This window comes from Gopherus evgoodei, chromosome 3, assembly GCF_007399415.2.
Source record: "Gopherus evgoodei ecotype Sinaloan lineage chromosome 3, rGopEvg1_v1.p, whole genome shotgun sequence".
NCBI lineage: Eukaryota > Metazoa > Chordata > Testudines > Testudinidae > Gopherus > Gopherus evgoodei.
This window is the reverse complement of record NC_044324.1, coordinates 102,973,973-103,000,460: the sequence shown is the minus strand read 5'-3', so window position 1 is coordinate 103,000,460 and position 26,488 is coordinate 102,973,973. Positions and strand designations below refer to the sequence as shown.

At 39.4% G+C, this 26,488-nt stretch overlaps 1 protein-coding gene across 1 annotated transcript in view; it reads left to right on the top strand.

The window, feature by feature from the left end:
• TBC1D32 (TBC1 domain family member 32) overlaps nucleotides 1-26,488 on the top strand; it is a 164,245-nt gene that overhangs the window by 92,726 nt on the left and 45,031 nt on the right. Inside the window, 2 exon segments of the mRNA XM_030556208.1 lie at nucleotides 5,957-6,082; nucleotides 19,560-19,643. Of these exon segments, the coding sequence (XP_030412068.1) occupies nucleotides 5,957-6,082; nucleotides 19,560-19,643 (210 nt within the window).

The following is a 26,488-nucleotide window of genomic DNA, read 5'->3' as shown; positions in this document are numbered from 1 at the left end:
CATTTATCCTTTTCCTTAGAGACTGTCCAGTTTGGCCGATGTACATAGCAGAGGGGCATTGCTGGCATATGATGGCGTATATTACATTGGTGGATGTGCAGGTGAATGAACCAGTGATGGTGTGGCTGATCTGGTTAGGTCCTGTGATGGTGTCGCTGGTGTAGATATGTGGGCAGAGTTGGCATCGAGGTTTGTTGCATGGATTGGTTCCTGAGCTAGAGTTATTATGGTGTGGTGTGCAGTTACTGGTGAGAATATGCTTCAGGTTGGCAGGTTGTCTGTGGGCAAGGATTGGCCTGCCACCCAAGGCCTGTGAAAGTGTGGGATCATTGTCCAGGATGGGTTGTAGATCCTTGATGATGCGTTGGAGGGGTTTTAGCTGGGGGCTGTATGTGATGGCCAGTGGAGTCCTGTTGGTTTCTCTCTTGGGTTTGTCTTGCAGTAGGAGGCTTCTGGGTACACGTCTGGCTCTGTTGATCTGTTTCCTTATTTCCTCATGCGGGTATTGTAGTTTTGAGAATGCTTGGTGGAGATTTTGTAGGTGTTGGTCTCTGTCTGAGGGGTTAGAGCAGATGCGGTTGTACCTCAGTGCTTGGCTGTAGACAATGGATCGTGTGATGTGCCCGGGATGGAAGCTGGAGGCATGAAGGTAGGCATAGCGGTCGGTGGGTTTTCGATATAGGGTGGTGTTAATGTGACCATCACTTATTTGCACCGTGGTGTCAAGAAAGTGGACCTCCCGTGTAGATTGGTCCAGGCTGAGGTTGATGGTGGGGTGGAAGCTGTTGAAATCGTGGTGGAATTTTTCCAGAGTCTCCTTCCCATGGGTCCAGATGATGAAGATGTCATCAATGTAGCGTAGATAGAGAAGGGGTGTGAGTGGACGAGAGCTGAGGAAGCGTTGTTCCAGGTCGGCCATGAAGATATTGGCATATTGTGGGGCCATGCGGGTGCCCATAGCAGTGCCACTGACCTGGAGATATATATTGTCATCAAATTTGAAATAGTTGTGTGTAAGTATAAAGGCACAGAGCTCAGCAGCCAGTTGTGCTGTGGCATCATCAGTTGTGCTGTGGCATCATCAGGGATGGCATCTGAGGAAGTGGGTATTCACCCACGAAAGCTCATGCTCCAAAACGTCTGTTAGTCTATAAGGTGCCACAGGATTCTTTGATAATTTATGATGAAACTTCAAATGATTTAGAAAGGTCATTATTTGCATGAGGAAATAAATTATGTAAATTCCACCTGTTTAAACTGTAGCAAGATACCCTGTTACTTTTCTTTTACCTTAAGTGTTCAATTATATTTCAGTAATATAACTTGGGGTAGAACTGCTAAGGGGTAAGTGTTTAGAATAATACACACAGTCTTCTTGTTTAGGGGCAATACCAAATTAAAAATAAGTGAGATTTCTTTATCTGTGGTATTAACAATACCATAAGTTATTCAAAGCAAAATAATACTAAAAATTAAATTAACTTAACATGATTTATGCTTTTAATTTTCATTTTGCATTTCTTGTCACATGCAAAATTACATTTAATAGATGCATTGTCTAATTTTCACGAGCAGTATGTTTTGATGATAAAGATCAGGGTTTCTCAAACGTTCTTGTGTGTAGATAACCTCCTCGCGAGGAGGTTATCTCACTGACACTTCTTTTCTATTTAGAATTGCATGGACCACCTCCTCTCCCAACTTTTCTGGTTTTCCATTGTGAGTGTACAACACCCTCATGTTGTCCACAGTAACATTTGCTCCTCTATTATGCCAAAGACCTCACTGTCATTCTCTCCTCTCTAGCTAAGGAACTTTGCAAAGTGGGAGCTTTAGGCCTCCAGTATACTTCAGGACCTGTGCAAGACTGGAAATCTAGCCATATAGAGTTCATGAAGTTCCTAGAGCAGCAATCCCACAGCTCAGGACCCTCCACACACACACCTCATCAGCCACTGCTCCCAAAGCTTCCTTCTTTTTCTGCCTCTCAAAGCCTAGAATCCCCACAGCAAACCTCTTCAGATCCTGTTCCCAACCCTATTTCTCTGCTCAGAACCTTTTACCCATACACCCCCTCAGCCCTTGTTCCCTGAGCTTTCCCCTCTCTCTATCTAGAGCTTTTCCTTCATCTTTTGGGGTGGGGAGCACCTACTGCTCTAAGGACTTGCCCTTTATGGATTCTGCTTCTCTCCTTTACCCAGTCCCACACCCTTTACATACTCCTCAATCCTATCATCAAGCTGTCCTGCTCTTCCCTCTCTCACTCCAGTTACCAGCTACTTCTGTTTTCCTGGTGCCCTGCTTAAAGCTCTGAACACAGCTATCTTCCTCACCTGCATTTCTCTTCTATGACCTGGTCTTCCTTCCCTGCTTCCGTCCTTTGTCCACCATTTTAAGAACAGCTGATAAAGATAATTAAATGGCAACCCACTTGACACTAAGAGAAAAACCTTATATAAAGTCTTTAGTTAAAAAATACCCTCAGCAGGATTTGTATTCAATAGCTTGTGAATTATAAGTTGGACACTTTGCCCATTAGGCTTATTATTTTGGTTATTATCCATGTGAATTTGCAGGTTTTAAATTGATCACAGTGAGTCTTTGCTATTGTCCCTTGAATGCAGTAGAAACTCATTCAGATTTTCACAATAAAAGCAATCAGATATAAAGGCTTGTGGTATTTATGTTCCCCAGTTCATGCCAAGACACTTTAGACACAAAAAGCTATCTGAGTAATAGTAGAGTTTGGAGGAGAATTAGAAAGTAGTTTCTTTTATGGAGAGAGATTATTTAACTTTAGGAGAGCTACAATGTTCTGGTTCAGACCAGTTTCAGAGAAACTGTACATATACAAATACACTGCAGGAAGTTGAGTACTGACCCACTTAACCAATAAAGCTCATCATAGGTATATTATGTAGTTGGAGTTCTAACTGACTGATCGTACCTTTAGGGCAGGATATTCTTACCTAGCAATTTCTGAAACTTAAGTATTTTCTCACAAGTTCTGTTGGAGATAACCATTGCAATTCAAAAGTTAAATCAAGATACATTGGTTTATTACAGAATCAACTGAAATATATTTTACATTCTAAGTTGGAAGAAATGGCTTTGTCTATTTAACTACAAACTGTTAAGAGAAACCTGGATGGAGGAAAAGAGATGGTGATAATCTTTGAAATTCTGTCCATAAAATAAACTCCATCCATGTGCCAAAATGAGACCGTTCTCACAGTACACCTTTAATACACCTCTACCCCTATATAACGCTGTCCTCAGGAGCTAAAAAAATCTTACCGTGTTATAGGTGAAACCACATTATATCGAACTTGGTTTGGTCCGCCGGAGCACGCAGCCCCCCTTCCCCCGGAGTGCTGTTTTACCGCGTTATATCCAAATTCGTGTTATATCTGGTCACGTTATATCAGGGTAGAGGTGTATCTAAACATGATTATGTGTGCCTCTTGGCTCCTAAAGCTTGGCTCCCCATTGGTGGAGCATGAATATGCCTCTGAACTGTACTAGGCTCCTTGAGTTTGGTTCTTTCACCGTTTTTTGGGGGGGAGGAGGAGGGGAGGAATATCCCCCAAACACCATTTGTAGCATCAAAGTGAGATGTCACTCACAGTGAATTGTTCAGATCTGTCCTTCGTTACATGAGAAGGGAAAGTTAATAATATCGACATATAAATTGTAATCTCTGTCTGTCCGAGTTAATACTTCAGTGAGGTGAAATGGGGCAATTTACACCTCTCAGAGCCATTCACTTTTCCAGACCATCTGCAGACTCAAGTAGGCATCTCTACATCAGCTATACTTTGTTCACATTTTTGAGATTTTCCTTCCACTTGGAGATTTTTTTTTTTAATAAAGTAAAAGGGGGAAAAAAAAAGAGCTGATATTCAGGAAAACAAGATAGTATCTTCTGAAAGGTGCTTGTCTGACATATGGACTCTTTCCAAGCGCCGAGAGAAACTTCTACCTGTGCTACAGTAAGGGTGTTATGTACAGGGATGCTGATTAGAGTCTGGTCTTTTTTGCTCTGATCATGTGACATAGAATTGCAAAATGTTACACCCACAAAAAAGTTACATTGCAAGGTCCTGTGTCCACTGACTCCACTGATACTTTTTGTGCATATCAGCTGTATGAGACATGAGCAAGCCAGATGCTAGCTGCTTTTGCAGGATAAGATTAAATGTTTTGGGGAATGAAGTTCCAAGGATGAGTTTAGCACTAAACAATATCAGCATGATTGAATGTGACTGGTGAAGAGATTGTGTGGATATAAAGTGGATGCAGAATTCTGGGAGGCATAACCTAGCACAGTGAAGACTCAGTTGTTGTAAAGATTGTAGGCAAGAGACAGGAATAAAACAGCATATGTAGAAAAACATTACTGAAAGAGCCATGGAGACTGACTGAGTAACTATGTGAAGAGAGATGAGAGACAAAAGATCAGATTAAGAGACCAGGAGGAACCAGCAGCGATGGTGAAATGGATAAAGTCCTAGCTCTGTTGAGTCATTGGGAACTGTGCCATTGACTTCAATGGAATCAGAATTTCACCCTGATCTTTTATTCTGTTCTCCTGCAACAAAAATCTCAGATTTTAAATTTTTGTTATATAATACACAGGTTAAGAAAAGAGTGTCTGTACATCTGAGTATAACTACATACCAGCCTATCCTTATTTTCCAACTTTAATTCCACCAGAGGACTTTGTAAAGCAAAATAACTAATTAACTTGCAAACTGATATTTCTGCACTGTTCTGAAATTATCTTAAACCCTAGCCTTTGCAACATATTACAGCAAAGGGGAAAGAAACAACTACAAGTCCTATAATCCTGCCTCACATTAAATATTCAGGCTCTCATAACCAACTATTAAAGTCAGCACATATTATTTGGAAGGACATTGACTGAGGATTTAATTATTTGGAGATAACAAGGGAATTTCCTTGTTAATTAATTTGGAAGAATTATTAATGTTAATAGTTAAGTAGTGTAATCAGCCTTTCTGATTTATTTTGAATTGGCTAAATAAATCCCAGTGACAGAGGAACGATTTATAATGAGTACACTGTTAAAATCCTGAGATTGGCTTGAAATAAATGGCGTGCAATGTAATAATTCTGTGAAAACCAAAAAATAAATATTCTCGCTCAATTCAAAGCAATAAGATTACTTGCAAGTGTTTTTGCTGTAGGATAATTTAAAATTGAATATTAAGGTATTATAAAAAATAAGAACATTTGTAAAAGGTCATTTCCTTGGTAAATAAACAAGATAGCTTGTTGATTCCTAAAGATAAGTCACTTGCAATTGCATGACTTCAATTCTGAAGTTACTTTTAAAACCTAGAAAGGGGATAGTCAAGGCCCTGATCCTTTAGTAAGACGTGTCCAGGGTCAAGTGCACTCCTGAAAAAAGCCGAATACTCTTCAACTGCAGCACTTAACGAATGCCATTGTCAAGGCACTTCCCCATTCTCAGTTGGAGGTGATGTGGGAATTCTGGAGGTGAGACATGACCCAGAGTCCCCCCATCAGATGTGGTGGGTACAAAGACCTGAGATAAAGCACAAAAAATCCTGCTTTCTGTCTCCACAGTTGGATTGGTTACGTCTCCCATGTGATAGTGAACAGCCAGCATGGGATATACATGATTGTTCAGCACTCCATGAGTAACAATCTTTTTTTTGTAAGAGCATTTGAGGGCTGCCCAAACACTGGCTAAGATGATAGCAAAGAGATGGAGGAGTCAGCTGAGTTTCCTGTTCCTTTCTGAACAGTACTAGTGCCTGTACTCACTCCCTATGAAGCTAAGGAGCTGTAGCCCTCAGGGCTATCTGTAACTTGTAGCTTTTTTACTGTTTATTTTTAAAAATGTTGCTATAATAAAGCTGATTTGTGTTATAGAAAATCACAATGTGTCTTTTTATTTTTATTTTAGATAGTGATCTCAACAAGCTGTTGGCATTCTTAAAAAATCCAGATAAACAGCTAGTGTGGATTGAAAACTGTAGAAAACAGTTTTGTAAAATCATGAAAGCCAAACCTGATGTCATCAGTGGAACCAGTGAGTATGTGTGTGTGTATATGTGTGTGTGTATATATATATATATATATATATATATATATATATATATATAATATATAGTCCCCCTTTAGGCACTTGTAAACAACTATTTTTCACATTTTCACTGAGGACTGCATTGCTTTTACTGTATCTAATTATGCATTGTCTGGCTTTCCCCCCTCCGCCTCCCTTACTATCGGCAAATTACTGTTTCCCAAGGTTCAGCCAGTACGTTTTAGAAAAGGACCAAACTGATGAGAAAAGTTTCATTTCTTTTAACAGCACTGTTTAGGAAGAACAAGGATTGGTATTTTGCTTGTAGTCTCAGGTTAGCACATCTTAAAGTAGAACATCGGGGAACATCAGGGATAAGGCAGCACTGGAAATACTGGTGGACTAATGCACTCAGTACCATTTTTATGACTATTACACATGTCATTTTTGGTGTATTCCACAGATACCCAGAGGGAGTTGCTCTGTCTAATCTAGAGGCTGACACAGTGGCTATGGCTCTGTTCACTATTTTCAGCTGAGTAGATTTTTTCCAAAGGAGACCGTGTCAGATTATGGATCAGATTTCATCTCCTTGTTTCATCTCCTATATTTCTTCATAACATTTAGTTATCTACTAAATTATGGTGAATATGTGGGGTAAAACAGCTGCGGTCTACTCCTTATCACCCAGAGACAGATGGTTCAGTTGAAAGGTTTTATGGGACTCTAAAAACTCTCCTGGGAATAAATGGAACCAAGAGGGCAAATGCCTGGGATATAATGTTACCCTATCTGTTATTAGCTTAGCGTGAAGTAAACCAAGAATCCACACGGACTCCCATTTGATATCCTGTGTGGGAGAAAGGTCAAAAGTCCCTTTGATTTCATCATAGACTCCTGGCAGAGAGGTACTGAGGTTAAAGGGGGGCCAGTGGCTGAACACATTCAGAAGTTTAGGAAGGATTTAAAGTCTGTGATGGACAGCGCTGGCCTTACCATGAGGTGAACTGAGGTGGCCACATCAGGAGCCAGACTGTGGTGGGGCGCCACTAGGACTCAGAGTGCAGAAAATTGTGTCTGCTGCTGGTGCATATGTATTCTCTCTGCTCTAGATGCACAGAGATGGTGGAGTGCTGTGTTGGAGGAAGGTGGGCCCAAGAGACATAACAGGCAGGCAGGAGAAAAGGTGAGAGGGAATAACAGAAAACAGCAGGAGCAACAGGGAGAGAAAGGAGGAGGAGCCTCGCTAGCACCCCCAGGAGCTTGGACTGATTAACGCCAGCTTCCTGTTTCCTGCTGTTTCCCTGAAAACACTTGAGGAGAACAGGCAGTCAATGGAAGTAGTAGAAGCCAGTTAGGCCTTTAAGACGCTGATATCTTCCCTCAGTCAGGCCCTGCTACCAGCTTGTTTATTTGTCCCCTTCAGTTGAGTGTTGAGAGCCACTATAGCTGGCACAGAACAGCAGTCATGAGTAAATGAAGAAAACTTCCCTCTGGGGCAGCATTCAGAAAAATAAAGAAAGCAAAGGAAGCTTTTCTATCTAGCAGGAAGGAGCTCTCCTTAGATACATAGATGCAAATGTTCACGGTGAGGCTTCTGGCCCCAGTGAGGAGATGCCTGATCTTCCAGTTAGTCAGAGTGCAGGTGACCTGACAGTTACTGCAGCATCCAAGAGGCGCAAGAAGCAGCTGCTGCTGAGTTTAGTTCCTTAAGTCTAGATGATCCAGGACTGTGGACCCACTTGAGCACTAGCCTGAAGGACTTCTTTGTACTGCATGGGCCACAGCAAGTGGAAAAACTTCATGTTTCCCAAAGACAATGAAAATAGAAGTTTCCATCAAACACATTACTGGCGTGAAATCCGCAATAGTGACAAAGTGGAGAGGCCGTGGCTTATGTACTCAAAATCCCAGAATGTTGCATACTGTTTTTGTTGCAAACTCTTCCAGTCTAATGTTCCAGCCACACTGGATTCTACGGAAAAAAGGACTGGAAGAATCGGGTTAGAAATCTAGCATGCAATGAGAAGGTAGCAAATCACCAGAGAGCATTCCATAGGTGGAAAGAGCTTGAGATGAGACTAAGGTTAAAGGCCACCACAGATGATCAGCATCAAGAGAAGGTTGCATCAGAGGCTCTTTACTGGCAAAATGTTCTGAAACATTTCATTGCCATTTTGAGAATTCTTGCTACACAAAACCTAGCACCATGTGGAACTTTAAATCAGCTGTGTGTGCCAATCAATGGAAACTTCCTTAAAACTGTGGAGCTGATGGCTGAGTTTGATGATGTACTCTAGGAGCATCTAAGAAGAGTCACCACCCAAAAAATGTACACACACCCCACTACCTTGGAAAAACAATTCAAAATGAGATCATACAGTTACTGGCAACAAAAGTCAAACAGAGGATTGTGGCAGATCTGAAGTCAGCAAGATATTACTCTGTTATTCTGGACTGCACACCTGACATCAGCCATACGGAATAAATGACTTTAATGGTATGTTTTGTAACAACAACAGAACCTAGTGAAAATGTCCCTGCAATGGTGACTGTCAGAGAGCATTTTCTAGAATTTGACATTGATGATACAACAGGAGCCGGTATGACAAATGTGCTTCTTAAAAATCTGCAAGATATGGGAATTACAATAGCTGACACGAGAGGTCAGGGCTATGATAATGGTGCGAACATGAAAGGAAATAACAGAGGAGTGCAGACACAGATCTGAGAGTTAAACCCTCAAGCATTTTTTGTCCCATGCAGTTCTCATTCATTAAACTTGGTGGTCAGTGATGCAGCATCAGCTTCTAGTGAGGCTGCTAAATTTTTTAATGTAATTCAAAGCATCTGTGTATTTTTTTCTCTGCATCAACACATCGATGGCAAATTTTGAAGCAACATCTGGGAACATCCTCTCTGACACTGAAACCGCTGAGTGCCACACAATGGGAAAGTCGAGTGGAGGCGATAAAGCCTATCAAACACCGAATTGGGAAGATAGATGATGCTATAGTTGCCATCATGGAGGATAATACTATAACAGGAACTGTTCGTGGGAGAACAGTGGCAGAGGTAAATGGAATCACCAGAAACATGCATAACTTCAAATTTCCATGTGGCTTAGTGTTGTGGCATGACATACTGTTTGAAATAAATGTTGTAAGCAAGAGACTCCAAGGTGTTGACCTTGATATATCTGGAGCAATGGAACAACTGGACAAAGCAAAGTCATATCTACAGTGTTACTGGTCAGATGAGGGATTTCAAAACATTCTGAAGAGTGCACAGAAGTTGACAGACGAACTTCACACTGAAGCTGTTTTCCCACCCATTCAAGAATACAGGAGTCACTGAAGAAGAAGACATTTTGATTATGAGGCATCAGATAATCCCATAAGAGACCCCAGACAACAATACAATGTTGAATTCTTTAAGCAGGTGCTAGATTGTGCAATACAGTCAGTTGAAGAACCTTTCATGCAGCTCAAGGAACACAACAGTATATTTGGGATGTTGTATGATATTCCAAAACTCTTCACTATACCTGAAGAAGATCTACACCAGCAATGCAGGATGCTAGAGACAGTGTTGACACATGCTGACATGTGCAATATTGATGCAAGTGATTTAGGTGATGAACTGAGAGCCCTTTCAAGATACATTTCAGCAGGACAAACTCCAAAGGCTGTTCTGGAATATATGTGCATATGTAAGATGACCACCCTCTTTCCAAATGCTTTTGTTGCTCTGTGCATACTTCTAACACTTCCTGTAACAGTTGCCAGTGGAGAATGCAGCTTCTCCAAGCTGAAGTTAATAAAAACACATCTATGCTCTACAATGACACAGGAGAGGCTGTTTGGCCTTGCAACCCTCTCAGTAAAGCATGAGCTGGTCCAGACTATGGACCTTCAGCAGGAAACAGTTCAAATCTTTGCAACCAAGAAGGCACAGAAAACACCACTTTGATTATTCAAACAGATAAAAATGCCAGTGTTTACTATGCAGACAAGAAAAGTTACATTTGCTATTCATTTATCAGAGGGTAGCTGCATGAGTCTCTATCCAAACAGATTTATTTGGGCATAAGCTTTCATGGGTAAAAACCCTCACTTCTTCAGATGCATGGAGTGAAAGTTACAGATGCAGGCATTATATAATGACACGTAAAGAGAAGGGACTGAAGCACTGATCAAAGAGGAGAGCCTGGCTGAAGGGCAACCAGCCAGCCTGTGATGAGAAGCTTCTAAGTTTGTAAGGGCACTGAAAGTGTTAAGATCAGCTTAGAATGTGTTTTGCTTTTATTTCATTTGACCAAATCCTACTTTTTGTGCTTTGACTTATAATTACTTAAAATCTATTTTGTAGTTAATACATTTGTTCATTTATTCTACTGGAATCAGTGTTTGGTTTGAAGCATGTCAGAGACTCCCCTTGGGATAACAAGCCTGGTACATATCAATTTTCTTTGTCAAATTGATGAACTCATATAAGCTTGCAGTGTCCAGTGGGCATAACTGGACACTCCAAGATGGAAGTTCCTAGGGTTGTGTCTGGGATTGAAGATATTGGCTAATGTCATTCGGTTTTAAAATCCAAGGAGCAGCTTACATGCTAGAGGCTGTGCGTGAACAGCTCAGGAGTGGGCTCCCAGAGTCAGGGATTGGAGTACCTAGCAGATCACTGGTCCAGATAATACTAGGGGAACATCAGAAGGAATTCACAGAACAGGGCAATTATCAAATGGTCTATCCCTTCATCCAGTTCCAGCATCTTGCTGTCAGAGGTTTAGGGACACCTAGAGCATGAGGTTGCATTCATGACCATCTTGGCTAATAGCCATTGATGGACCTATCCTCCATGCACTTATCTGATTCTTTTTTGAACCCAGTTATACTTTTGGCCTTCACAGCATCCAGTGGCAAGAAGTTCCACAGATTGATCATGCATTGTTTGAAGAAATACTTCCTTTTGTTTGTTTTAAACCTGCTGCCTATTAATTTCATCAGGTGACCCCTGGTTCTTGTGTTATGTGAAGGGGTAGATAACATTTCCTTATTCACTTTCACCACACCATTCATGATTTTATAGACCTATATCATATCCTCCTCAGCCGTCTCTTTTCCAAGCTGAACAGTCCCAGTCTTTTTAATCTTTTGTCATATGGAAACTTTTCCATATCCCTAATCATTTTTATTGCCCTTGTCTGTACCTTTTCCAATTCCAGTATAATTTTTCTGAGATGGAGCAACCACAGATTATATGCAGTAATCAAGGAGTGGGAGTACCTTTGGATTAATGTAGTGGCATTATGATATGTACTGTCTTATTATCTATTCCTTTCTTGATGTTTCCCAACATAGTTAGCTTTTTGACTGCAGCTGCGCATTGTGTGGATGGTGTTAGAGACCTATCCACAGTGACTGATTTCAAGATCTCTTTATTGAACGATAAGAGTTAATTTCGACTCCATCATTTTGTATTTGTAGTTGGGATTATGTTTTCCAAAATGCACTGCTTTGCATTTATCAATATTGAATTGCATCTGCCAATTTCTTGCCCAGTCTCCCAGTTTTGTGAGAGCCTCTTCACAGTCTTCTTTGGACTTAACTATCTTGAGTAGTTTTGTGTTGTCTGCAGATTTTGGCATCTCACCGTTGATCCTTTTTTTCCAGAACATTTATGAATATGTTGAAAAGCACTGAACCCAGTACAGATTCCTGAGGGACCTGACTATTTATTACTCTCCATTGTGAAAACTGACCACTTATTCCTCCTACCCATTCTTTCCTGTCTTTTAACCTATTACTGATCCATGAGAGGACCTTTCCTCTTATCTTCTGACTGCTTACTTTGCTAAAGAGCCTTTGGTGAGGGACCTTGTCAAAGGCTTTTTGAAAATACTACCCTATATCCACTGGATCACCCTTGACTATGTGTTTGCTGACCCCTTCCAAGAATTCTAATAGAGTTGTGAGGCTTACTTTCCCTTTACAAAAGCCATGTTGACTCTTCCCATGCAAGTTGTGATCATCTGTGTGTCTGATAATTTTGTTCTTTATTGTAGTTTTGATCAATTTGCTTGGTACTGAGGTCAGGTTTACCAGCCTATAATTGCCAGAATCGCCCATGGAGACACTTTAAAAAGTTGGTGGTGTTAGCTATCCTCCAGTCATCTGGTGCAGAGGCTGATTTAAGTGATAGATTACATATCACATTTAGTAGGTTAGCAACTCCTAACAGCAACAACTCCTCCTAACAGGCCTGACAAATTCACTGTATCTGACATATCACTTTCATGGTATTTGCCCATCAATGGTGTTGTCAGGCCCCTTAGGTGTTGAGAGCCTTACCCTCTGTGCCATAACATTGCAAGGTCAGATGAGGGAGCAACAACTGAGACCCCAGTACCAGAGGTTACACCTGCTGAATCAATGGAATCAAATGACTAGAAGCAGACTGCCGCTTGGACCCCTCTGGGACCCCACCCTTTGTCTGAACAACCAGTTCCTATGTCTGTTACCACCAAGCTGTCTGAGACCAAGTTTTTGCTTCTTTGCTTGGCTTCTACTCCATGTTCCTTTCACCTCTCCTCATCCTTTCTCCTTCTACCATGCCCTGCTCCTTGTTCCTGATTCCTTTCCCTGACCCCTGCAGCTGTCTCTATCCTTGACCTTTGTAACTTTTGAGTCTGATTACGGCTTAATCCTTAATCCTTAGCATGACTCTGGCTTTGACACTTGGTGTGGCCTCTGACTTTGGTTTTCAATTTGGTGTGACTCCCAACCATGATCCAGATTCTATCCTTGGTTCTGACCACTTGGTCAGACCACCCTGTTACAGTCTCTCACAAATGTCATGTGAGGTCTCTAATAAAAGCATTTGTCATAATAATAACAAATATATACAAATCATATATAAGGAGTTGTGTATATGTACTAAAAATATGATTTAAAGTCTGTCACCAACCAAAGAGAGAAATAGGTTTCTTCCAGACAGGAGGTAAGATGTGTATCTCTGTCAAAATGTAAATTAAGCATTGTAAGCTAGCACAGTGAAGCCCCATTTACGTCGGAAGTCAACAGGAGTGTTGGAAGTCAATAGAGAGACAAGACACATGAAATTGAACCACAAGGGGTTGTCCTGTCTCATGAGGCAGACAGTGAACTTTGGAAAATTTAAGAGGAAGACAGAAAAGCACCATGTTCTGCAACAAGCAAGTAAATGGATAACATGTTTACATTTATCAAAACATTTGGAAATGCTGCAAAGGACATTTGTGGTGAGATAAGCTACTTTAGACAGATGGTTAGCTGGAGAGAGGGCAAACTTTTCTCATGGTACTGCACCCAAAACCATGACCTTCAGTGTTGGGATTTTTTTGGTGTCATTTTTACCAAGCCATGATTGCAGTCCTCAGAGCTGTAGATTACCAGAGCTTCTTAGACAATGGCCAGGTGAAGCTATGGAAGAAAGCCTCTAACCTGATGAAATCTCTCTCCAACTTGGAAGGCTGGTGAATGAGTGTGTAGATGGGAATATAAACTTCTGTGTTGGTGATGCACAAAAAGGAATGGAATCCACCTCAATCTGTCTTAACTGAGTTGCCTCTTCAGTGCTGATGAGAGTAAAAAGTATAAATATTTTTGCCACTAAAGTAGGAACAGATACAACTCACATAGGAACAGAACTGTTGAGTGAAAAGGTGGCATTTTCAGAAAGTCACTTTTCAAAGTATGTTATACTTTAGAAAGGTGGTCAATATAACTAACAAACATAAGAAAGCTTAAAGGAAAGCCAATATGTGTTCCCTTTACAGAGAGAGAGTGCAACCCAGGGGACCTGAATTTCACCTTTACTTATAAGGTAAAATAATCTAGGGGCTTTAGTGCCAAAGTAACAGAAAACTTAGTAAGTAATCTGTAAAGGAAGAGACTCAGTGTAAAGATAATGAAATAAGGAACTTTCCACTATTAGTTTGTTCTAATATGGCTCAAGTCAGCAGTGACCAAAAGTTGCTAAATTCTCAGGCTTTTCCTTCTCATAAACTCTGTGTTACGAGTTTATAGTTTTTGATGACTGTAGTTCACTGAGAGTCAGGATTTTTTTTCCCCAAGCACTCTATAGAAAGGATAAATAAATAGAGGTCCACAACTCAAACCAGTAAGTGTATTTTATAGGAATTTCTGTCAGTATAATAAAGATAAATTGAAATGTAATACATTTTAAAATAGATACTTTTCTAGCATAAAAATATGCTGACTTTTTTACACCTACTTTCTTGCATCTCTCACATTGACCTCCCAGCCTTCTAAGCAGTTTTTCTTAAAAGTTGTGCATCATGCAGAATATAAAATAATTAGAATGTGTGCATAATCAATTTATTTGAACACAGCATTTTTACTAGTTTGCTCTCTTTGCTTGAGCTATATGAAATTAGTGTCGAAAATTGTCAGTGTATCCTATTGAGTATAAAAAGAAACAAACAGCTGTGAAGAAATACAATTTTAATCTGAAAACAGAACACTTGATGTTTTAAACAGTAAGCTTCCAAAAGAAAGAACAGAGATTTATTCTTTTGTGCTTTGTAGTAGGCCATATCCAATGTCAAAAGCTGATGCGCATTATTTTCCATAACATCACTGAAAAGATATCAAAAGTGACAACTGAGAATTTAAAGCAAATATTCCATTTTGTTTACATGAATCCAAAAGCTCTATACTGTATAAATATCTTTGCATTGAACAGCATGGGGAATAGCTACAAGAAAGTACCCATAAAAGCATATATCACATGGATTCTGGAAATGCATAAAGAAATGTTATGGTACATGAAGATAACATTACAGCAATGGAAATTGAATGACTTGAAAAGCAATTTAATTATTCCCCAAAATACTACCACAAGATAATACTTTAACTGAGGAAGATACTGCTAACCCCAGGGTGCTAAAAGCTCTTTTTCAAATACAGTACATCTGAATGGGGCTCGTTCAGAAACAGCAAAATTCTAGCTAACTGTGTTGGTTTGGGAATGCTTGGTTTTTTAATAAAATATATTTTATGGGAGACTTGGTATGCTGTTTACTCTGCATGTGTTTTATGAGTGGATAAATTTATTAGGATTATTTTTTCCCTTTTTTTTTGTTTATGAAGGTGAACAAAAGCAACAAACATTGAGTTTTGAAGGGAGTTTAGAGAAGGGAGTGTATGAAACTTTCTGTCCAGGTATAGTTCTACGCACAGTACCATGACGGATAGCAATGGAACAGTGGTTGTGTCTTGCAGTAAACTGTATTACTTGCAGTAATGTAGCAATTCTAAGTATGCCACAGTTTTTTTTTGATCTGGTTTAAAAAAATGACCAATCACTGAGTTAATTTTCATTTTAATAAAGATTTACTTTGCAATATTTATTACTTCTGAAACCAGAGCGCTCTGGATTCCAGAAGGTGCCCAAATGAAAGTAGCTTAAGCATAAGTAGCTAAAGTAAACTTTTAGATGTTAAAGCACACAAGCTACAGCAACTCAGAACAGCCTATCATTTTACATAAATATTATCTCAAAAGAAATGTCGTGTCTTGTGACAGCCCTCAATTTATTTCATAACCAAGTTTATTTCAATACACTCCACTTACATATTTTTCTCTCTCACAAATTTGATTGAGTTTTCACAGACCCCTGCTGGACACTTATATGAATACTTACAGATGGCTGAAATCAATTTTGTTCTAGAATTTGGAAAAAAAACAATTGCTTAGCAATTGAACTGTCACTTCGTGCATTAACTCAATCACTGAACTGAAGTATTTAGCTGTTGGGTCAAGCATATGGACGCCTTTCAATAAAAAAGATCAAATTAAAATATTCTGTATTGACTTTAAATTTTGTGAATTATGCAATATTTTAATCTTGCAACGTTGCTCCTATTTATTACTCAAGCATAACATATTTCATTGATCTGAATGTGAACAGTCATATATTAAATGTACTGTTACAAGTGAACTGCAAGTTTTCCCAAGAGAAACTCTTTAGTTTCCATGTCTAAGTCTAAGCAGTAATTTTTTGTGATTTTAAGTATGTTATGCTAATTGTGGCCCCAATCATACAAAGGCTTAAGTACAATGGTAGGGTTACTCTCAGAATGTAAAGTTAAACACATGCATATATTTTTTCAAGAGTGGGGTCGCTGCTGCAACATAAATATGAACATGTTAATCTATATTGGAGGATTTACTTGATTCCAAGAAGAGGAGGAAGAAGACAGCTTTTACAAATGGCTAATTTCAAAGGCAAATGCTGGATCGCGGAGTGGCTGAACTATGGCAGCAGCAGAAGGGGCTTTTATGTGATAGTTCTGAAAATAATATTTCTTTTGAAAAACATACTGAACAAGCAACAGTTTCGGAGAGTTTGCCATCCTCAGGGATCCAAACTCCTATGCTCTTGATTAGAAAATACTACAGTCTCTCAATTGATTTTTTTCAGGTAACCACAAAATGAACATAAGGCTGTGCTTTAATGAGTCTCATAGAATAAATATGCTTGTGCTGTCTACGTTAATTTTTAGAGGCATAATTTCAGGGAAAAAATGATATTAAATATATTCAACCATCCTATTCAAGCAGAAGAGGGGAATAACCCAATTTCTGTGCAGTCTCTATTGCTTTGATGTAGCAAGAGACTGATCTTTCTCAATAAAAATGTAATGCTTCTCAATGTGAACTTGGTGTTGCAACAATCATCATTTTCTGTACCAACTTCCACTGCATGTACTCTCCTTGTTACTACTGCAGTGAAATCAATAGTGGTATGATTAAATTCTTGAAGACTTCTTTTGAGATGATTCCTATGCATTAAAGTTCCATATGGGTCTGTTTCCCCAATGGGGAAAATTCTGGCACACAGAGTACAGTCTGTAATCTCCCAGCAACTTCCTACAATATTTACAACTGTGGATTGACAAGACATAGATTTCTGTATGCAAAAATAGACAGTCTTTCTTAGTGGCATTTTTCTTCCTTAATTGAGGCATTTTTAATAGACTGGATCTGTAAAAATGTGATTTCTGTGAACCTTTTGGACAATTAAACCAGCAATGTGTATAATTTAACGAGAAAATATTACGTTAAACAGTGGCTGGAGAAACTATAAAAATGATTGTTTTTATGGTTTTTTAATTGTTAGTTTTAGGAGAGGTGAGAGGATATTGAGGGTAAGATCAAAGCCTTTTTAAATCTGAATTGTCCTGGTGATGATACATGGCTTTGGGTCATGCTCTCCTTGTTACATTTTCACTGGTGCTACCTTGAGTTTTTAATGTAGGTCAGTATTGTTCCCTACATGGGATATTCCCATGGAGGAGATGGGAAATCTTCATTTGCATTCTTCTGTTTAAAGTAGTGATGTACTTTGCCCAACTACAGAAGTATAATGGGATGCAGCCTCCCCAAACCTACAGGTAATTTTACTTTTGAGAAAAGCCTGTGCAATTGTAGTGGCTCTCAATCTCTTAGCAGTTCTTCAGGACCCATTCTACATGATCGAGAAAAGCAGGGGAAGCTAATGCTTACAGGGTGAGCACTAAGTTATTGGCTATTATCGTACAAGGGAGGAAGGTACAATTCCTTGGGTAGTGTCACATTCTGGGGTGAAATACAGACCAGTGAGGAATTGTCACCTCTTAGCCTGTAACCCTGAGAACCTCACAATGTCTTGCTGCTGTAGTCCTCTGCCCAGGATACTAGACTTCCACTTACCCCCCCGCGCCCCTGCCTTAGTTAACAACTGGTAAGGTGACCCTAGACTCTCCCCAGCCCCGAATTTTTCCCCAAAACATGTGTTGTGAAATGTTGGAACAAACAGAAGAATTATAGGGTTCGTTGCTCCTTTGAGGAGTCAATATACAACAGTTTGATACTTTAACTGGAGTTACCAAACAGTTCAGTTCAAACACAGCACTGGGTTGGTTTAGATTAAAAATAAAGCAAGTTTATTTAATTCCAAAGAGATTAAGTGAGTACAAGTATAAGGATTAAAGTCAGAAATGGTTACAGGAGAAATAAAGATAAAATGCTTTCTAGCAACTAAAACTTAAAAAGCTAGACTTAATTCAAAGTAAAATCCTCACCATGTGCTTTCACCAAGATGGCTGACCGAACCCCTGGGCCAAGATCTATCTCCTCGTGTGTCAAAGGACTAGTATCATTGTCTTCTTAGATGAAAGATAGATTACTTGGGGTTTCTTGGTCCCTCTCTTTTATAGTCCAATAAATCTTTGAAATGGATTCTTCTGAATAATATGTCAGATAAGTCTATTCCCAGCAACTTGAAGGAAGTTTTCTGTTGCTTCTTCCCCTTCTGGAGTTGTCTGCTAAAATGGAAATTACTTTAGTTCCTGCCCCTTCTGGTGCAACTTAATGAATATTAAAAATGTCCTCCTCTGTCATGATGATGTAGGGTTTGCCTCCACCACTTGTTAGCTTGATGGATCTATTCACACAATATGTAAATGTAGTCTCATTGTCTTACAAAGTACTATGGAAGTAACTCCCAGGTGAGGAAAACTACATTCCTTTGTTTAAGATAAACTTGTTTAATACCTTTACCTAGTCTAGGGAACCCGGTCTTGAACATATGACAATGACATCCTATAAAGGGAATGCATAAATTTACATATTATGTTGCTATATACATTTTACCATGATGTTATTAACCTGCAAGTTATTAGTTTTCAAATGATGTATCACACGGCATATTTTGTAGAGGGGTGCTTAGGGCCACGAGTAGTGACCAAGTTCCAGCATCCTGCTCAACCTCACAATACAGACATTCAGAGTGAAGCACAATCCCCACGGGAGCTTCCATGGAAGGAGCAGATCTTTGAGTAAGATTGTAATAATAATAACGCGTAGAAGCATCCCTTGAGATTTGTTTTTTCCCTCTAATATCTAATAGTATACGCTGTATTTTTCATGTTTTGGAAAGTTGGCAATTACTGTTGTATAAATATGCGAACAATTGATTTTGCACTGTTTATCAAAAGGAGGTACAGAACCCTTAGGGTGCATTGTCTCTTGTCTTGTGTCTTCAAGTAACATTTTTATCCACAGTCTACATCCACATACAAATGTGGTAAGGTACTGTAGCCTAATTAGAGTTAATTTTCTTTGTATATTGAAACTATGTAACAAATTCTGAAGTATTCCTTGGAGGATCTAAAGATAATAAATAATTCCCTTTCAGTTAACACTGAATAGATTCTCAGTGAAGCTATTAAAAATTTAATTTGAATCAGGAATGTTATGAATCCAAGAGCACAATACTTTGAATTGTTTCCCCATACAAATGTGCATAAACATTCAGGAGTTCAAATTGCTTTAGTTGTCCACATGTTGTAATTTTGTTATTAATATTTGAATGTAGTTCCACATTCCATTCATTGCCGCTAATGTTTTAATGGATTTTTTGCTTATTACAGTTTTGGCAGAATTAATTGAAAAGTTTGTGTTGCATCTTTCTGAAAACCCATCAGAATGTTACTTCAGCACTGAAAAATATGAAGGTAAGTTTGCAGACACTTCGTATATGAATTTAAAAGAAAAATAATATATCCAAAGCTTTTTGACTATTAAAAAAGTAGCTAGACATCTTTAATATTCTTTGTTTAACAGTTCATGTATTCGTTATTCAAATCATGGGAAACATTTAATGTCCTTCTGGGGCTTGGTCTACACTGAGAGGGTGTGGAGGGGTCGATCTAAGATACGCAACTTCAGCTATGAGAATAGCGTAGCTGAAGTCGATGTATCTTAGATCAACTTAGATTGACTTACTTCACATCCTCGCGGCGCGGGATCGACGGCCGCCGCTCCCCCGTCAACTCCGCTTCTGCCTCTCACCCTGGTGGAGTTCTGGAGTTGGCGGGGAGTGCGTTCAGGGAACAATGATTGTCTAGACGAGACACGATACATCAATCCCCAATAGATTGATCACTTCCCACCAATCCGGCGGGTAGTGTAGACATACCCTAGAACAGGACCTGTTTGTTGAAGCATACTATGGCTAATGTTAATGAAATTTTGAACCTTCTTGTAGTATATGTACAGTACATAAAGAGAGAGACAGAATACATGATGGTGTGGTATAAAGGTTTTATGAATGCTTGTTTAGGAATTAATGACATAACAAATGCCAGTAAAACCCATCATATATTTATTGTTTATAAGTCACACATTTAACCAACAGCTATTTTAGAAATGTCTTATATAGTTTAATTGCAAGTGAGGGCTGTTTTTTTTTTGTTTTTTTTTAATGCCAGCGCTCCCTTCTAATTACTGTGAGTCCATCTACATGTGTCAGGGAACTAAAATACAATTAACACACTTTTTAAAACTCTAAGAATGATCCAAACTTACTTTCCCATACATTAAATGCCAAGACTATAATTAATTTTTCTCCATACTAGAAGGAAATATTGTGTGTCCTATTGGAAAGCTGGTAATCTTCCCATTTTGAATAGTCTTAAGCTCCTTTTTCTATCCCTGCTAGATCAGAAGATACCTTACCTTAAATCTGTTTCTTGTGCGATGTTGTCCATCCTGAACCCCGGTAGAGGTTCATAGGGAGAATTTAGTGAAGGAAGAAAGACTCTTTTTTCTTTTTTTTTTTTTTTGGTAAGGGGTTTGTTTTTGTTTAATTGCAGCTCTTGGAAACTACCCAGAAGTTATTAATATTTGAATAAATATTGATGCATATAGATTAGTGAGCAGAGTGCAGGCGAGTTAGTCAGAGATAAAGGATACATAAAATTTTATCACCTGGCTCTGCAGTTTAATGTCATTTTTATTGCCACAAAATATGTAGCATAGCATCAGAGTTAATTGAGAGCTGGTCAGAAAAAATTAAGTAAGACATTTTGTATTAAAATTTGCCAAGTTGTTGAAATCTAAATATGTTGCAGAAATGGCTTGTTTTTGCTTAAATTCTGACAGAACCCAGGCAGACTGCCTTGGAGCCAAGGCTCCCTGTATAGCTGGGTGGAGAACAGTTTCTCAAAACATTTTAAAAAATTTTGGTTTTATTCCAAATCAGAGTAATCCCAAAATTTAAAGATCTTTAAATCCTCCATGAACTGGAATTACCATTTTCTGCCCAGCTTCATCTATTTTTTGTGAGCTTAGGGTAGTTATTATTCATGAATGAGTTTTATGAAGTAAAATTTTCAAAAGCGCCTGTGTCCTATTGAAAATGAATCTAGCTTAGCCTCCTAAGAGACTTAGGTACTTCTGAAAATTTTATCATCAACCCAAATCAATACAGCTAAAGGAACAGAAACTTGGTTAATGTAAATTTCTCTAGCTCCAGTTGGCCCCAAATCTCTTTGCACATCCTATCATAATGTATTTTGCATATACCATCTTTGTTACATAAACTATTTTAGGAAGGTTTTTTGAGATTTTTAAAACACATCATTGAGATTATTTCTTTATTCTTTTATTTACCATGTGTTCAACTGTGCTGGCTCAGAGACTGAGGAAATAAAAACTAATAAATGTAAAATATTTCTAATCACAAGTTGAAATATTTTTTCTAGATCAGAAATATCATGATTTTAAAGTTCTGTGTCTCAAGATCTTTCAGCGCTAGATGTAAGTCCTAAATTCCGTTGGAAAGGTGGGATTCAACCCACTTTCTAGTGGTATAAAATTTACATGAATAGCCCTGTAGGGACGCAAGGTATCAGAATTCAGAGTTGTGACATTTGTATGTATAGAAAATTTGGGCCAGGTCTTAGTGGATATGACTACTCTTTGTCATAACCTTAGTCCCAGATTTGGACCTTAGCGTCCAAAATATGGGGGTTAGCATGAAAACCTCCAAGCTTAGCTACCAGCTTGGACCTGGTACTTGCTGCCACCACCCAAAAAATTAGAGTGTTTTGGGGCACTCTGGTCCCCCTGAAAAACCTTCCCTGGGGACCCCAAGACCCAAATCCCTTGAGTCTCACAACAAAGGGAAATAATCCTTTTTCCCTTCCCCCCTCCAGGTGCTCCTGGAGAGAAAGAGATACACAGACACAAGCTCTGTGAATCCAAACAGAGTGACTCCCCCTCTCTGTTCCCAGTCCTGGAACAAAAAGTACTTTCCTCTTCACCCAGAGGGAATGCAAAATCAGGCTAGCCAATTCAACACACACAGATCTCCCCTGATTTCTTCCTCCCACCAATTCCCTGGTGAGTACAGACTCAATTTCCCTGAAGTAAAGAAAAACTCCAACAGGTCTTAAAAGAAAGCTTTATATAAAAAAGAAAGAAAAAATACATACAAATGGTCTCTCTGTATTAAGGTGACGAATACGGGGTCGATTGCTTAAAAGAATATTGAATAAACAGCCTTATTCAAAAAGAATACAAATCAAAGCACTCCAGCACTTATATTCATGCAAATACCAAAGAAAAGAAACCATATAACTTACTATCTGATATCTTTGTCCTTACTTTAGAAACAGAAGACTAGAAAGTAGAAACTACTTCTCCAAAGCTCAGAGAAAGCAGGCAGGCAGAAAACAAAGACCTCAGACACAAAATTCCCTCCACCCAAAGTTGAAAAAATCCGGTTTCCTGATTGGTCCTCTGGTCAGGTGCTTCAGGTGAAAGAGACATTAACCCTTAGCTATCTGTTTATGACACTCTTCAATTAAAAACCTGTGACTGACCCATGCCAGCTGTCTCGGGCTCTCAGGGCTTGGTCTAAGGGGCTGTATAATTGTGTAGAAATGCGATGTAGAACCCTGCAAGAGGGGAGAGTTCCAGAGCTTGGGCTGCAGTCTGAGTCTGAATATCTACATCACAATTAAACAGCCCCTTAGCCTGAGCCCCAGAAGCATGAGTTAGCTGGCACGGGTCAGCCATGGGTTTTTAATTGCTGTGTAGACACACCCAATCTTGCCTGTTCTAACCTTGGGCTGGTGGAAGGAGAGAGGGTTGTTCCACATTTCTGGAGAGAGAGAAGAAATATTTCCTTGATGGACTGATTTTTCTTTTTTAAATGACACGCTTTAAAAGCTGCTCAGGAATTTGGAATGTTAGAATAAATCCAGGGGTTAGTAAGCAAGCGATACAGCTATAAGCATGTGAAAAATTGTACAAGCCTAGCCAATTTATCAGTAGTATATTGCCAATCTAAATATATTATATTCTTGGATTCTAATCGCAGTTTTAATGATGTATAGAATTATGTAAATGCATGTAGAATTACTGTATGATTTTGCATTACTTTGAACAGAAACGCCAGGACTACAGTATAATTTAATTATCCACTCAAAACCATATATTTTAGGCTTTATTCTCAAAACCCTACAGTAAAGCTGTGAATGAAAGAGGTTTGGATAATAGTTACCAGCTTCCTCCTGAGAGAGAAGTCTTTCAAGCAGGCACTGCATCCTGGTCTCTCTGAAGTGTGGGAGGTTAGAAAGCGAGATCAAAAGACAAGCCTAATTCTGATCAATTTTTAGATATGATGGAGTTTCTCCTGCACATGTCAAAGTACAGCAGAAAGAGTGGATAGCCAGGGGAAATATTAGAATGCATGTTAGGCTTGGGAATTCAGTAGACTTTATACCCAGTTATATTCATTACTCAGAACTGGAAAAAGTAAAGAAGTATGGACACAGTAAGAAAACAAAACTGACAAAAGCAAAGGCCTCATTTCTGGGTTACCTTGGGTTTTACACTTCCTCTTTCCATGGTAAACAACTCAGGCTGCATGACAGCCCTTTTCAGAGTTTCCCAGCAGTATTTTAACCCAATCATTCTTATAAACAAAGCAAAGTTAGACACACATTCTTGGAACATGACTGAATGTTCAGTTCTCAAAACAAACATTCACGTATACATTATATTGTTCCTTAACATTACTGGTACCAGGCTCTCTCAGAATTCATTAATCTGTAAAGCATTAGTTCTTATCAGTCTCTTTTCCACAGTTGTATCTGTGCCATTGTCACAAATAGTGATACTCCTAATTTTATTAGATTTCTTATTCTTGCCCTGTATAAAGTCCTCCACTCCGTCTAGGTCATAAAACATTTGTTATGATTATGAAGAAGATAGTATTAGACAGTTTTGTGACATACGGAAGTGTGAAAGTCACGTGTAACCCTTCTGACAGGTGGAGCCAGCAGCAGCCAGGGCCGGGCTCAATATCTAGAGGTTCCTTTTCAACAATACAATACAGAACCAGCTCAAGCCCCCACCCAGTAACCTGGGAAAATTACACACCACCCCTGGGTTCCTCTGAGAGACAAAACTTCCCCACTCACAAGCACTGAGTGTAGAAAAGAAACTTTAAATTGAAAGGAGTGAAGTCACCTAACATTAATTAGGGAAAATGCTACAAGCATGATTCATAATCATAAAACTGTGAGCAGGACACCCACCCCAGAGTACATGGGGCAGTGTCTTCTGCTTCATGTTCTTGATTTGTACAGCCAAAAGTTTCTTTTCTGTGCCCCTCTCTGCTCTCTCCTCATACACCATTCACAGTGGCTGTCCTTGATCTGTGAGGAGCCAGGGCTCAGAGGTTCATGTGTGTGAGTTCACCTCCTACCCGGGGAAGAAGGCAGCTTGCTTGCTTCGCCATCTGACCACTTGCTCTGTCTGGCTGCCCTGCCAGCCGTGGTTCCTCTCTTCGGGCCATCCCACTAACTGTAGTTCCTCTCTGCTGGCCACCTTGCTACTATGACTCCTGCAGGTCAGTCTCTTGAGGTTTCACCCAGCTCTCGGTGATTTTCAGCTCTTAGGCTAGGCAGATATGCTGTCCCACTACAAGTTATTGTCAGCTCTTTTGAGCACTTAAAATAACAGAAGGCTCCTGATGGAGCCTGTTTAGCTCTATCTTTGAACAGTGTAGAAGAACAGGTAAAATCAGACCGGGGATCCTGAGGGAGAATCTGCACCTCCTGGCTGGGATATCTGTCCCCACCCTCTTACTTTCACAGGGGTCTGGCATTAGAGCCCCTGATTTAATGAGGTCCTTTCAGCTGAGGGTGACCCCCTCATTTGGGACAGGTTAAGCACAATTCTGCTCCCCTTTATTTATACAATAAAGACAACAACACTCATAACATTTCACTACCCCTGCATTCAGTACTAAACTGATTTTGTAACCCAGCACCAGCCAAAGTTGATCACTTTGAGCAACACTTCTCTATCTGCTGGATATCTAGGCACAGTAGGTGTGTTCATGATTTTAAAGTTCTGTCTCAAGATCTTTCAGATCTAGATGTAAGCCCTAGATTCCGTTGGAAAGGTGGGATTCATTCATAAATATAATTTTCTCTTGAAGTCTCTCTTCCTCCCAGCTAGCTGTCAGGGGAGAACTCATTCAGTCTCTGCTTACAAATTAATACACTTAAGGGCAAAAAGTAAGCTCTTTTCCCTTCATATGCTGTGAAATGAGTAGGGCCAGCAGAAAGCAATTCTGTTTCTTGAAAGCTTTCAAGGTTTGTAACTTTTTTTTCCAGTGCTGAATGAAATGGGAATCAGGACATATGCTTCCATGACAAATTTAAATGTTAGGTTCCAGCGGCAAAATAATGAAATAAAAATAGAAACCCATGATCATTAAGAACTGAGTTTCCTTATCTCTTGGATATCAAGTTTGCCACTCTCTGATCTGATAATGAATGGTTTCAGAGTAGCAGCCATCTCTAAGGTGCCACAAGTACTCCTGTTCTTTTTTCTGATAATGAATGACCACCTTAATATCCAGCCATTCCAAGATCCTCTGTCCGAAGGTCTTTTGGAAAAAATTTTCTAAGAAAGGGGACAACTGATTCTTGACCAAGACTAATTGTATTACTTGTGTTACATGATACTGTCGTTCCTTCACTAGCCTGTTAATACAATCTCAACCAAGTCTTAAAAATACTAATATTTAATACAAAAATAAGGAATGGCTTCTTCCCTACCAGCTAGTGCATTTTTAAGGAATTAGCCCATGGAGGTGTGTGTAAAAAAAGAATCAGCCCAAAATAAGAACATAAAAACATAAGAATGGCCGTACCGGGTCAGACCAAAGGTCCATCTAGCCCAGTATCTGTCTACCGACAGTGGCCAATGCCAGGTGCCCCAGAGGGAGTGAATCTAACAGGCAATGATCAAGTGATCTCTCTCCTGCCATTCATCTCTATCCTCTGACAAACAGAGGCTAGGGACACCATTCTTTACCCATCCTGGCTAATAGCCATTTATGGACTTAACCACTATGAATTTATCCAGTTTTCTTTTAAACACTGTTATAGTCCTAGTCTTCACAACCTCCTCAGGTAAGGAGTTCCACAAGTTGACTGTGCACTGCGTGAAGAAGAACTTGCTTTTATTTGTTTTAAACCTACTGCCTATTAAT